Raw genomic sequence first — 14523 nt, forward strand, 5'->3', positions numbered from 1 at the left:
GTATGTTTTATTTATTTGCACTTTCTACCTTCTAACTCCTGGCTGGACTATGGAAATACAGTTGATGTTTTTATCTGGCGAACTCAAAAAATTGTCTTTAATCCTAAATATTCTGGAAATTATTTTGGGTTTTCTCAGTAAACAATCATATCATCTGAGTGAGGATCATTCCCACCTTATAGAGGCTGCCACATTCCTTGGCTCATGGCCCCTTTCCCTCATCCTTCCATTTCCTTCCATCCAGCAACAGGGAGGTTGAGTCCTCGTCTTTGTCCTTCTGCATCTCTCTGACCAACTCCTTTGCCTTCCTCTTCCATTTTTAAGGATTTGTGATTTGATTGGGCCCGCATAATCCAGGATAACCTCCCCATCCCAAGGTCTATAACTCAGTCCCATCACAGTCCCTTTTGCCATGTAAAGTAACATACAGGTTCTAGGGAGTAGGGAGTGGACATCTTTGGGAGCTATTATTCTGTCTACCATACCATCATAATTTGTTAATATGGTGAATTACATGAAAAATTTGCAGTATTAAACCCAAACTTTCATTCCTGAAATAAACTCAACTTGATCATGATTTTTACATTTTTAACAAATTGCTGGATTTGCTTTAATAGCATTTTGTTCAAGATTATTGCATTGCTGTTCAAGAATGAGAAGAGCTTATAATTTACCTTTCTTGTCCTGTCCTTGACTGTCTGGGTCTGTTTGTCCTTCCATCCATCTATCTCTTCCTCCCTCCCTTTTTTTGAGGGAAAATTGACTACTGATTCATTTTTTAATGGTTCTAGGACCAAACAGGTTTTCTATTTCTCACTGAGTCAATTTTGCTAATTTGTATTGTCTAAAAAGTTGTCTAAGTTGATCTAAGTATTCAAATTTATCAGCATCAAATTGTTCATTTTTTTGTTAATTTTATAATTTCTTCAGTTTCCACAGTTTTGTCCCTCTTTTCATTCCTTATTTGTATCTTATATTTTTTCTCTAATTTACCAGAAGTTGGTCAACAGACTTTTAAAAGAACCAATTCTTGGCTTTGTGCATCTTTTCCATTGTATGCCTTTTCTTTCTTTCATTAATTTTGTACTTTCATCTTTATTATGTCTTCTACTTTAGTTCTTAAGTTTGATATGTAATTTGATGGTTTTGTCTTTTTCTTCTCTAATGTAAATATTTAAATACCTAAATTTCCCTCTAATTACTGCTTTGGCTATCTTCTACAATTTTGCTACTTAGTTATTTCATTATTCTTTAGTTCCAATTATGTTGTGATTCCTTTATGATTTTTTCCTGACCAATGAGTTATTTACCAACGTGCTTTTGAGTTCCAAATGTGTTTTTCCCCCCAGTTAGTGATTTCTAACTTAATTGCATGGTGGTAAGAGAATGTGATCTATATAACATCAATCATTTGAAATTTGTTGAGAATTACTACATGGATTTATATGTGGGCAATTTTCATAAACATTCTACACATGCATTAGATGGATGTGAATCCTCTGTTGAGTGCAACACTTTATATATGTCTAATAATTCAATCTTATTAATTATGTTGCTCATATCTTCTGATTCTTATTTGCAAGATCTATCCATTATTTTGAGGTGTGTCAAAATCTCCACTACCATGGTAAATTTATCCATTTTTCCTTGCAATTGTCAAATTTTGCTTTTTATATTTTAAAGATATGTGATTAGGTGCATACATGTTTAGAATTCCAACGTCCTAGGATCCTGAACTTTCTATCATATTTAGTAACCTTTATTTATTTTTAGTTTTATGTTAACATAGCTCGACCAGCTTTCTACTGTTATATTAGCCTGACATATTTTTCCATCCTTTTTTTTTTGAAGATTAGCCCTGAGCTAACTGCTGCCAATCCTCCTCTTTTTGCTAAGGAAGACTGGCCCTGAGCTAACATCTGTGCCCAACTTCGTCCACTTTATATGTGGGACACCTACCACAGCATGGCTTGCCAAGCAGTGCCATGTCTGCATCCGGGATCCGAACCGGTGAACCGCAGGCCACCAAAGCCGAATGTGTGCACTTAACTGCTGGGCCACCAGGCGGGCCCCATCCTTTTTTTAAACTAATTTTTTGTTATGTAAATATTTCCCCCAGTCTTTTAATTTAATTTGTAATATTGCACTGTAGGAAGTTTTTAAAAATTTATTTTTATTTTTTTTATTGAGGTCATATTGGGTTTTAACATTGTGTAAATTTCAGGTGTACATTATTATATTTTAGTTTCTATATAGATTGCATTTTTTCCATCCTTTTAAAGCTTTCTGTGTTCTTGGTTTTAAGAATGTCTCAAAAATAGCATACATTTGGATTTTACTTTCTTGTCCACTTTACATTCTTTTTTTTTAAACTGGAGAGTTTATTCCACTTACATTTACTGCAATTACTGAAATATCTACATTTATTTTTTACCATATTATTACTTGGGATTTCTATTTGTTTCACTATTTCTTTGTTTCTTTTCTCTATCTTCACATCTTGCTCTTTTTTAAATTCTATTTTCTCCCTCTATTAATTCAGAAATTATATCCTCTTTTAGTAGTCACCCAAGTTATTTTAACTTGTACACTTAAAAGAGTAAAGCTTATCAATATTTTCACCCTTTTCCCAAACAAGATAAGGATCTTGGAAAACTTCAACTCCAATCATCACCCCACCCATCCTACTTCCAAATTATGACTTTGTTGCCCAGGATATTAGTTCTATATTGGTTTACTTTATTAACCACACAAATTATGTACTATTATTACTTTCTATGGTAAATATTTTTTAGTTTCAACCACTTATTTACTAATTTCTTTGCTCAACATTCCTTCTTGCATCAGGGATTATTTTCTGTTGGTAAACTCAAGATTTTTTTTGTCTGAAAATGTCTTATATCAGATAACCAGGTTCAAATACTGGCTCTACCACTCCTTAGTCATGTAACCCTAGATTACCTTAACCTCTGGGATCTTTGGTTTATTCACCTGTAAAACTGAGGTAATCTTGAGCAGTTTCATCCTCTGCTGGGAGAGACGAGGCTGAAAGAGAAGATGCAATAAGAAGCTCCACAGAGGGGCTGGCCCTGTGGCCGAGTGGTTAAGTTTGTGTACGCCACTTCGGAGGCCCAGGGTTTCGCCGGTTGGGATCCTGAGCGTGGACCTGGCACTGCTCATCAAGCCATGCTGAGGTGGCGTCCAGCTGAGGCAGAACCAGCAGGATCTACAACCACGATATTACAACTGTTTGCTGGGGGGCTTTGGGGATAAGAAGAAGAAAAAAAACATGAATAAAAATCAATTGTAATCACACCTTCCCCCCCCCCCCCCCAAGAAATTCCAGGCCAAAGAGTGTAATAGATTTATGTGGAACAGTTAAAATAACCATTATTCTAAATCATGCTGCATTTCCTTTGTATACTAATTAAATCTAAAGTAACTTTCAATTCTGTTGAGCCTCGTGTATCTATATAACTTTATAAGGTAACTAATTTTTATTACATGGCTATTAGTTTACATGTACTAGATACTTTCTCAGACATTATCGCATTTTATGCCCCCTAAATGCTAAGATGTTGGTTATACATATTTCTATCCTTCAGAGTAGTAAATACACACTTAAACCACTTGATCCAAGTCTTTCATTTGTAGAGTAATACACTTTATTTTGAGAACCATCTTTTTCATTATATTTTTAATTAATGGAAAGGAATTAGTTTCAGTTAAAACAGAATGTGTTGATCTATTAAAACTAATCAGTGAATCACCATCAAAAAATTGTATATAACAGCTTATAGATACCCAAATCATGTTTCTATTATAATGCTAGGATGGACATGTTTGTATTCACGATTTTATGGTTAATATACAATTACAGTAACAGTCAATTTTGGTTTCCTAGAGAACAAATGAAGAAAAATACATTTTTGGAATATGTAACATAGACTATTCATTCCTCTATTCAAAAGAACACTGGAGGAAAAAAGAACTGATGATAAGGATCATTAACCATGAATAGATTCAAGACAATATTTAAATAATCAAGGAAATTGACTAAGTGTCTACAAATTGTTGTGATCTTCATAAGCCTTGTACTGGCAAGCCTCAACTTTCAAACATTTGATCTTGATATAACCCAGCCTTGTGTATATTATTCAGGTTTATTCCCAAACTGCCTCTGATACTAAATTCAACCTTTCATACATCAGTAGACCATTATTAAACACAGGCTGTAGGCACCGGGAATGGGTGTGACTCTGCCAAGGTGAGGGTGTTTGTGGGAGCACATGAGTAGAGATAGAGTCCCACACTGCCGTGCTCATACTGCCTACACTGGGCTTGTTGCCACTGTCAACTCTGTCCCCTCTTGGCAAAGCAAGGAACTTTGAGGAGTCCTAGGACTGAAGCCCTGGGGCTTGCTTGTCCCTTCTAAGTTGTCATCTCTTGAGGAGCACAACCAGTCCTGTGACAATCCTCACTTGGGGGAAGGATTTGCCGAAGGAAGAATGGATGGGAAGAGGCAAGAGTAAGTGTGCAGGGGTAGCTTTCCCACTCACCTCCACCTGTGGTTCAAGGGGGAATGACCTTTTCATTCTCTCCTAGAGCTTTAGCCAGGTTCCCATTTGAGGCAGCAAAACTCTGGCCTGGGCGCATTGAAAAAAGGCACCACCCAGTGGCACCTCACTGCCGGTGTTGTATCAGTCCTAAGAACAGTCTTGTCAAAATAATACCTCAAAAATTTTGTTTACCAATAGTAGTTTTGGAGAATGTGCTCAAGGGATCAACTGGTGCTCTTCCACTGGCCCTCAACTACATTTTTCCTTTTCCCACCCCTTTACCAGGTACCTGGAGCCTAAACGTGGGCAATGTGCTGGCTACCCTGGGGTCGGTCCCCTGGGATGGTGGTGGTGTGGGCTAACAGGAGGCAGTAATGGCAGGAGCAAATATGAAGTTTTCTACGGTTTTTAGCACTCTAGGAATGGAATGCCTCTTACACTATGTTTCACCTTGGGACTTTTGACATTCTTCCTTCAAACAAATTTGCAAAAGACTTTATGTAAGAAAGTAGGAGACAGTCAGTATCTAATAATTATAGGCTAAAGACCAGCTTCTTCCAAAGCTTTGATCAAGAGGCCAGGCCTAAGTATGTGTTCCCAAGGCTGCATTCACTTTGAATTTAAAACATGTGTACAAAGAACCCCTAGTGCCAAAATAGATAATGACATTTAATAAGTACTCAATCTTCCAACAATCTTGCCTGTAAAAACTTGGTTCATTTATTTACGCTCGGGGCTTAGAATTTCCCACTGACCCCCACAGCTCCACATGCTTACTGCATTGGGTTCCAAACAGACTAATGCTCTCTCTTAAGATCAGGTATTATAGAGACCAGCTGCACCTTCTGTAAGAGCATTACTTACTTTGTTATTAAGGAAATAGGAAATCTGTACCTGACTGCCTTTTTCTCATTCACTTCAGTTTAGAGCCTTTTCGTCACATATTTACACTGTTTCAGCCACCTCCACCTAAAATTAAGTCTTTTCCTATCTGTACAATGTCAGGTGGCTCCCAACGGCCTATGTGGCATCTAAGGCACAGGGCCCCAATCTATCCTCTCAAAGCCAGAAAGATAAGACTTACTGGATACTTACTCAGTGAGAGGCATTGTGCAAGCAAGTTTCATACATTTTAGTTGAATAATCACAACATTCTATGTGTAGTGGATAATAACCCTATTTTACAGATGAGGCACTGGAAGCATGAAAAGTAACCATGCCCAATGTCACATAGCTAGAAAGTGGAAGGGCTGGTATACAACGCCAGGTAGCTCTTAACCACTGCACCATAATGTTTAGAAAAGTGCTGACATTTATTGAAGGTTTCAGGTTTTACAAATATCATGTCATTGAATCCTCACAAAAGTGAGAGAACTTGTCCACATTAACACTCTCATCCTACAATGAGAAAAAGCACAGAGAAATGAGGTAACCTTCATGGCCTGTAGAGAAGGGGTCATGGGAGACTTGAACCTAGGGAGTCAAATGGGCCCTGGACCTGGATGCTATGCCTAAAGGTACCAGCAAAAAACTGCCAAAATAATCTCCAAGTGACTCTGATGATAAAACACTAATAGGCACTGCCAGCATAAATACATACATCCATACACACAGACATAGAGCATAGAAAAAAGAGCTGGTAAAGGACGTCTCCTCTCTTAGATCACATTTCAGTTATTAGGACAAATACTTAGTTTGGCTGCTGTAACAGAATACCATAGACTGGGTGGCTATAAACAATAGAAATTTATTTCTCACAGTTCTGGAGGCTGGAAGTCTAAGACCAGGGTGCCACCCTGGCTGAGTTCTAGTTAGGGCTCTCTTCTGGGCTGCAGACTGCCGCTTTCTCATCGTATCCTCACGTGGCAGACACGGAAGGAGCTCAGTGGGACCGCTTTTATAAGGGCACGAATCCCATTCATGGGGCTCCACTCTCACGACCTCATCACCTCCCAAAGAACCTACCTCCTAATACCATCTCCTCGGGGCTTGGGATTTCAATATATGAATTTGTAGGGGGTGGGTACACAAAGCGGGGTACACATTCAGTCCATAACACATTCCTCCAATTGTGTGCTGGTAAAATCCAATTCCAAATTATAGTGGGGAAAAAAACCCACAAAAAAGCTGATCCTGAGCCCCCAATTTCAAAATGATCAACTGCCATAAACTCTTCAACGTCCTGAGAGTTTAGCTAGCAGTTTTAACGCGTTCTCGCTTCTTCCAAAAACAACTAAAAACCCTTTCAAGTTATCCTACTTAATCCCACCTTGTCATTTTTTGCAGGAAAGTGATTAATAACTTTTTTTTAAAGGACATTTCCTCCAAGGCCTTAAGAATCAGGCAGAAGACGGGAGCGGTAGCCTTGCAGATTTGGGGGTGGGGGCGGAAGACAGAAGACGCAGCGAGCGGCGGGAGGGAGGAGGGGGCGCCCCGGGAGCTTGGCCTGAGAGCGAGACCCGACCCTGGCTCCGTTTCCATTCTTGTTGAGGGGGCGAGATGAAGAGGCAAGCGGAGAGAGAGCGAGAAGGAGGAATAAAGGGGAGAGGCGAGGCAAGGGAGGAACGGCGACCGCGTTACCTCAGAGCCGGGAGGCCGGGGGAGGGGCCCTTGGTGCCCCTGCGGTCTCCAGGGCTCCGGAAGGACAGGTCTTCGAGGGCGGCGGGGCAGTGAGGCTAGGGTCCCGGCGGGCTCGAGCTGTTCCCCCGACGTCTCCTGCAAACACTCCGGGGCAGGCCGGGTCACGCCTCAGCCCCTGGCCACCTCGGGGGGCCCGAGGGAGGGGTCGCGGCGGTGCCACTCTAGGTCCCGGGCCGGCCCACAGTGCTCGGGCCCGGAGCTTATTGTTCCAGGAAGTCGCAGGCAGGGTCGGGCCCGGCCGCTGGCTGGCTGCGCCCAGCCCCGCCCGCCCCGGCCTGGGGTGGACCGGCAGCTGCGGGCGCGCCGACTGGCGGCAGACGCGCGGCCCCTGCGTGTCTCTTTAAGGGGCAGGGCCTGTGCGGCGGAGGGGCGGGCGGGGTGCGCGTCGCTCCCCGTGAGAGTGTGTGGGGGAGAGAGCGGCAGGCGGGCGCCGAAGGGAGGGAGGGAGCGAGCGAGCGAGCCAGCGACGCGGGCCGCCCCTGCCGCCGCCGCCGCGGTCGGACCAGCGGCCTCCTCCCCTCCCCTCCCCTCCCCTCCTTCGCGTCGCCCTGCTGCGGGGAGGGGGCTCGCGTCGCCGCCTCCAGCCGCTCCCGATGAAGCAGCTGCCGCCGCAGCCGCCTCCGAAGATGGGGGATTTCTACGACCCCGAGCACCCGACCCCTGAGTAAGTATCAGCTCCGCGGCCTCCCGCTGCCGGCGGCCGCCTCAGCCCGAGCCGAGGGCGGCGCGTCCTGACGGGTAGCGGCGCGGGCCGGCGCGAGGAGTAACGGGCCCGCGGGGCACTCGCGCGTGCGGCCTCGGGAGCAGGCCCGCACCGCCGCCTCGCCCGGGCCGCCGCGGGCCGGCGGTTGGGCCCGGCGTTGGCGCCGCTGCTCGCGTCGCAGCGGCGGTTGGGCCGGGCCGGTGGGGGAGGGGCGGCCACGGCCTCCGCCGCCGCCGCCGCGTTCGCACCGACCCGGCCGGCCCGAGGCTCGGCGGTCTCCTCCGGCTCTCCGCGGCCCGCGCAGGCCGCGCTGCACGCGAAGGGCCCGCGTCAGAGAGGCTGCCGGAGCCGGACTCGGCGAGAGGGCACCGGCGAGGGGTAGGCCGCGAATCCCCGCGCTCGGGTGGAAGCCCGGCCCGTTGCCCGGCCTCCCGGCGACGGCGGCTCAGACCGGAAGGGCCTAGCGCGCGTCGCTCGGCCCAGGGCCACGGAGGGGCCCGCGCTGCGCTCTTGGGTTTGATTTTTTCTCCTGGAACTCGATCCTGGCCTTGTAGTGCTTCCGGCTTCAGATGCTGCACCTTTGGCACTTTGGTTTTGTAATGGTGGCGAGGTTTGTGTGGCCCCAGTGTTGAGGTGACACCGGGTTTGTTTTTCCGCCCGAAAATGAAAAGACTTCAGAGGGGCATACATTCTCTTCCAGATTGTGAGATTTGCACACTTTCGGACACTCTACTTCCTCAGTAACAGGAACCTCTTACCCTAAATGGATGACTTTCTACTCCTTGTGAAGACTTAGCTAAAACCCCAGAATTCTTTGAAGATTCTCTAAAGAGACAGTGTTCTAGAAAACCGAAATAGACTTTTGCCCAGTAGTATTTTTTTCAGTCTAGGACGTTTTTACTTCTCTCTTGAGGGCTGTGTCTGCGACTGTACCTGACACCTCAGAGAGCTTCCACTCCAGAGCCTGGATTCACTTCTTTCCCTGAACCCTCCCAAGGCTGTTGTTGTATAAAGCTGTTCTTAAACTCCATTTGCTGGTGTTGGTTGAAGTCTAGACCTACGAGTATACGATTCATTTCAAACTTAACGGTTGATAGCAATTTCAAATAAAACTGTCACTTTTATGGCCAGAATGATTCGCTCTTTTGACACATTTTATCTTAGTCCTGCTATGGCCCTTTTTTTGAACCCTTTGCCAGATCATCTCACCTTGGTCCAGAAAAGTCTAGATCTTAACTTGATAGTCCTTAGATTCGATTGCATCACAGAAGGGTTCTGTTGGCTTGTTGATGGTTCTCTGTGCACAAAGGGAGAAATAATTATTCTGCCTTTCTAGAACAAAACCCAGCTCTGACTTGCAGTAGTAAGTTGTGTCAGCATGGTTTTAATCCTTTCATGGGTTCTTGCTTGTAGGTTAATATTAGCTTAATTAGGTTGTTTTTATTTACTGCTCAATCATCAGTCTAATTAACAAGCTCAGGTTTTTTCACTTTGAGACTTGGAAACTCTCAAAAAAAAAAAATTCTGTATCATAGTCCAGTAAAGGCTTATTGAGCACTTGTCTTGTACAAAATAACATGTCAGCCCCTGAATGGGCTAAGTGCCTGCTTTCAGTTCCTTTTATCAGGTTGTTTGGTGAAGTCTAGAAGCTTTAAGGATCATATCCTTTCACTTCTCGGGGGAAAACATAATTTTTCGTACTCTGTGGGAAAATGAACTCAAAAGTGCATCTTTGATGGCCCTGACGAAGGAGGAATCTAATGTTTTATTTTTACACAAGATCTTCGAGTTTTTTATCTTCACTGCTTTTCTGTCTCTCTTGCTCTGGATTTCTAACAGTGACTAAGTTCTGAAATACATATCTGGGTGGGGTTGGTGTGTATTAACCTGTGTGGAGTATATAAAGAATTATAAAATGTTTCCTGTCATAGTATAAGAACTGGAGGAGATCTTGGTAGGCGTCCTGAACAATATCGCTTGTTTTACAGATGCAAAAACTGAAGCCTAGAGAAGTGAAGTAACAGCAAGTCACTTGAGGTAGTTTGTATAAGCCAGTTAGTGTTTATACCACCGGAGAGAGAAAAACAGTGTAGTGTGGGGTTAAAGAACTTGGATTTTAGAGTCAGACAGACCAAAGTTTGAACACTCGTTGAACCTTGGACGAAGTGACTTTATCTAAATTTGAGTTTTCTCATCTTTGAAATAGATATAATGGTAGCGACCTCATAAGGGTTTTTGGGAGGATTGGGTGAGAATAAGGTATGAAAAGCACTTAGCGCAGAATGTGGCACATGTAAGTGCTTTTAGCTGGGGTCATCGGGAAAAACGTAAGAGGTAGGATATTAAGTCAAACATGAAAAGACTGAGTGAGCTTGAGAGGGGGTGACATGGCTGGGGGAAGTAATGACTAAGTGCCCTTCTTAAGACTTTAGATAGTTTGAAAGAGTTCTTAGACACATGAATAAATTGAGACGTGAAACATAAATTCAGTTTGACTGAAGTAACATTTGGAACTTGATGTTCTGTGTTTGTCTTGTACTCACTCTTTAATCAGACACAGCTGTAAGACCTGGCTTTTTTCTGTGGCATATAGGATTGTGTTTCAGGTGAAAATGGCTGTAATCATCTGAGCATCTGTGCATTAGGTGTCTGCTGTTAGGCAGGCCCAGGTGTTGAGGACACTGCAAATTAGATCCAGTCAGAGTCTTCAAGGAACCCTTTAGTGAGAGAGAAGGCAAGTACCTTACAGTGATGGGAGTGCTGTTCTTTGAACATATGCATGTCTATTTTGTGCCAAACATAGGCACCCTAGAGGTGAGTGGTGTACAAAACAAACAAAATTTTGCGGTTGTGGGCACCACTTTTAGTGAGGGTGATAAATAATATAGAAAGTTCAAAGGTAAGTGCTTTGGAAAATGGAGCAGGAAAAGTGGGATCCAGAATTTCTGAGGAAGATGTTGCAATTTAAAATGAGGTGGGCTGGGTGAGCCTTTTTGAGAGTGGTGTTTAAGGAAGGACTTAAAGGGAAGGGAGTTGGCCATGTTAATGGGGTGGGGGGGCATTCCATGTAGAGGGAATAGTTACTTCCAAGGCGCTGAGGCAGACCTAGTGAGTTCTGCCCAGTATGGCTAGAATGGAATGAACAAAAAAGAGTAATAGTAAATTGGGTCAGGGTGGAGTGTAGATTTCACAGGGCTTTGTAGAGCCTTTGTAAGAACTTTGCCCAGAGTTTTCAGCTGAGGAGTGACATAGTCTGCTTTGAGCTTCAGAAGGAGCACTCTGCAGAGAGGAACAACAGTAAAAGCACAGAAACTTGTAAGGAAGCTAGTAATCTAGGAGAGAGATGCTTGTGACTTGTACCAAGGTGGTAACAGGAGATGGTGAGAAATGGCTGAATTCTGGGTATATTTTGAAGATCAAACCAATATGATTTGTTGATAGATGGGATGTGGCATGTGAGAGACGAGCCAAGAATGATTCCAAGTTTTTTGGTCTGTGCACTTAGAAACATGCAGTTGCCATCAACTAAGATAGGGATGACTGTGAGAAGAGCAGGTCTGAAGAATAGATTAGGAGTTCAGTTTTAGACATGGTAAGTTTGAGATACCTGTGAGACATTCGGGTTGAAATGATATCCAAGTCTGGAGTTCAGGGGAAGGGTCTGGACTATAGATAAATTTTGTTGTCATTAACTTAGGTAGTATTCAAACCCAGGATACTGGATGAGATCACCAAGGGATCCCAGTATAGAGAGAAGGACCCAGGATTGGTCCTTTTAAATTGCAGTGTTAAGAGGATTGTTAGGGTTTTAACATGGATGGCATCCATAAATTTAGGGGGAAATTACCTCTTCACTAATCTCTAACTAGAAGTTAGCGTTTCTTTTAATTACTAATGTAACCAGCAAACTACAGTGATATTAACAGTACCTGTGGTTTTACTACTAGTACAAATTACAGATTTTTAAAAATATATTCTGGTTATTGTAGATATCTCAAAATATTATTTATGTTCATCATTACTTCAAAATTACGGTAGATATGAGATCTACTGCTAGATTGTTAAGAAACATATGTATAACTATATCATAGATTTGGGTTTTTTGTCCTCAGTGTAGTTGATTTCCTTTGTAATCATATGTATTTTATTTTATACATTTAAAAATATTAAGCTGAGAAAATGGTCCAAGGCACAAAAAAAAGTTAAGCCCCTGGGCTCTGAAGCTGTAACTCCGGGTTTAGAATCTCACCTCTTTTAGTTAATAGCTTTATGAACCTGGGTGAGTTTTCATAATGACTCTGTGCCTTGGTGTCCTTATTTCTAAAGTGGGGATCATAATAGTATTTTCTGCAAAGGGTTTATGAGGATTTAAGAATTAGGACAGTGTTAGCTCTTTTATTATTAGTGTTGGATGAAAAGATGCAGCTAGAAAACAAGGCGCCATGTTACGAAAACCACAGTGAATTTGGCAAAAATAAAGTTTAATTACTGGGAAAAAATATTTCAGCATGTTCAAATAAAGTATAAAGCAGTGAGGATAGTCAAATTCTCATAATTCACCTTAGTTACAGTGGCGATAGAGATGCCTTGGGAAACCAACCTAGAGAAAATGTCATGATATGGTCACTAGATTCCGCATATAATCTGGACCTTTAGTAGCTTTGCAGCCAATATATGAATCACAATTTTTGTTACAGGCATACCTTGGAGATACTGCGAGTTGGGTTCCAGACTACCACAATGAAGCAAATATCGCAATAAAGCAAGTCACATGAATATTTTGGTTTCCCAGTGCATATAAAAGTTATGTTTAGGTGCCAGCGTGGTGCATAGTGGTTAAGTTCGCATGCTCCGCTTTGGTGGCCTGGGGTTCGCAGGTTCAGATCTTGGACGTGGATCAAGCCATGCTGTGGTGGCATCTCACATACAAAGTAGAGGAAGATGGGCACAGATGTTAGCTCAGGGCCAATCTTCTTCAGCAAAAAGAGGAAGATTGGCAACAGATGTTAGCTCAGGGCTAGTCTTCCTCACCAAAAAAAAGTTTGCACTATACTGTAGTCTGTTAAGTGTACAGTAGCATTATGCCTCAAAAAACAATGTACATACTTTAATTAAAAAATACTTTATTCCTTAAAAATGCTAACCATCATCTGAGCCTTCAGTGAGTTGTAATCATCTATTTACTGGTGGAGAGTCTAGCCTCAGTGTTGATAACTGCTGACTGATCAGGGTGGTGGTTGCTGAAGGTTGGGGTGGCTGGAGCATTTTCTTAAAATAAGACAAGTTTGCTACGTCAATTGACTCTTCCTTTCAGGAACGATTTCTCTGTAGCATGCGATGCTGTTTGATAGCATTTTATCCGTTGTAGAACTTCTTTCAGAATTGGAGTCAGTCCTCTCAAACTCTGCTGCGTTATCAACTAAATTTATGTAACATTCTAAATCCTTTGTTGTCATTTCAACAATCTTCACAGCATCTTCACCAGGAGTAGATTCCATCTCAAGAAACTACTTTCTTTGCTCATCCTTAAGAAGCAACTCCTCATCTGTTAAAGTTCTATCATGAGATTGCTGCAATTCAGTCACGTCTTTAGGCTCCACTTCTAATTCTAGTTTTCTTGCTATTTCTACCACATCTGTAGTTACTTCCTCCACTAAAGTCTTGAACCCATCCAAGTCATCCATGAGGGTTGGAATCAACTTCTTCCAAACTCTTAATGTTGATATTTTTGACATTTTTCCATGAATTGTGAATGTTCTTAATGGAATCTAGAATGGTGAATCCTTTCCAGAAGGTTTTCAATTTACTTTGCTCGGATCCATTAGAGGAATCACTATCTATGGCAGTTATAGCCTTTTGAAATATATTTCTTTTTTTTTAAGATACTTTTTTATTTTTTATTTTTTTGGTGAGGAAGATTGGCCCTGAGCTAACGTCTGTTGCCCATCTTCCTCCTTTTTAAAAAATTTTCTCCCCAGAGCCTCAGTTCATACTTGTATATTCTAGTTGTAAGTCCTTCTAGTTCTTCTATGTGGGATGTGCCGCCACAGCATGACTTGATGAGTGGTGTGTAGGTCTGCGCCCAGAATTTGAAACCGCAAACCCTGGGCCTCCGAAGTGGAGCACATGAACTTAACCACTTTGCCACCAGGCTGGCCCCTGAAATGTATTTTTATTTCTTTCTTTTTTTTTGCTGAGGAAAATTTGCCCAGAGCTAACATCTGGGCCAATCCCTCTCCGTGTTTTTGTATGTGGGACACCTCCACAGCGTGGCTGGTGAGTGGAGTAGGTCCGTGCCCAGGATCAAACCTGTGAACCCAGGCGCAGAAGTGGAGCATGCAGAACTTGAACCACTTGGCCATGGGCCCAGGCCCATGAAATGTATTTCTTAAATAATAAGACTTAAAAGTCAAAACTACTCCTTGATCCATGGGCTGCAGAATATATGTTGTGTGAGCAGGCATGAAAACATTAATCTCATTGTGTATCTCCATTAGAGCTCTTAGGTGACCAGGTGCATTGTCCATGACCAGTAATATTTTGAAAGGAATCTTTTTTTTTAGAGCAGTAGGTTTCAACAGTGGGCTTAAAATATTCATTAAACCATGTTGTAAACAGATG

General features: G+C 42.7%; 1 protein-coding gene and 1 long non-coding RNA gene across 9 annotated transcripts in view; one reads left to right on the plus strand and one right to left on the minus strand.

The window, feature by feature from the left end:
* Positions 1 to 2357: 2357 nt before the first annotated feature.
* LOC139075951 (uncharacterized) lies at positions 2358 to 7618 on the minus strand. Its single transcript, XR_011527010.1, has 2 exons — positions 7140 to 7618; positions 2358 to 3261 (listed from the first exon to the last, which is right to left on the minus strand). It is a non-coding gene; the product is annotated as an uncharacterized lncRNA (long non-coding RNA).
* SETD2 (SET domain containing 2, histone lysine methyltransferase) overlaps positions 7607 to 14523 on the plus strand; it is a 118249-nt gene continuing 111332 nt past the window's right edge. For 4 of the 8 annotated variants that reach the window (XR_011527004.1, XR_011527006.1, XR_011527005.1 and 1 more), the window contains exon 1: positions 7607 to 7863. Coding sequence is in view for 2 of the 8 variants with exons in the window: in XM_070575474.1 (XP_070431575.1) it covers positions 7793 to 7863 (71 nt within the window). In the remaining 6 variants the exon portion in view is untranslated. Of the gene's footprint in view, positions 7864 to 8089; positions 8281 to 14523 lie in introns of those variants that run through there. The other 4 variants (XM_070575472.1, XM_070575473.1, XM_070575476.1 and 1 more) reach the window with 3 other exon arrangements.

Source organism: Equus przewalskii, chromosome 15, assembly GCF_037783145.1.
Source record: "Equus przewalskii isolate Varuska chromosome 15, EquPr2, whole genome shotgun sequence".
NCBI classification, from domain to species: domain Eukaryota; kingdom Metazoa; phylum Chordata; class Mammalia; order Perissodactyla; family Equidae; genus Equus; species Equus przewalskii.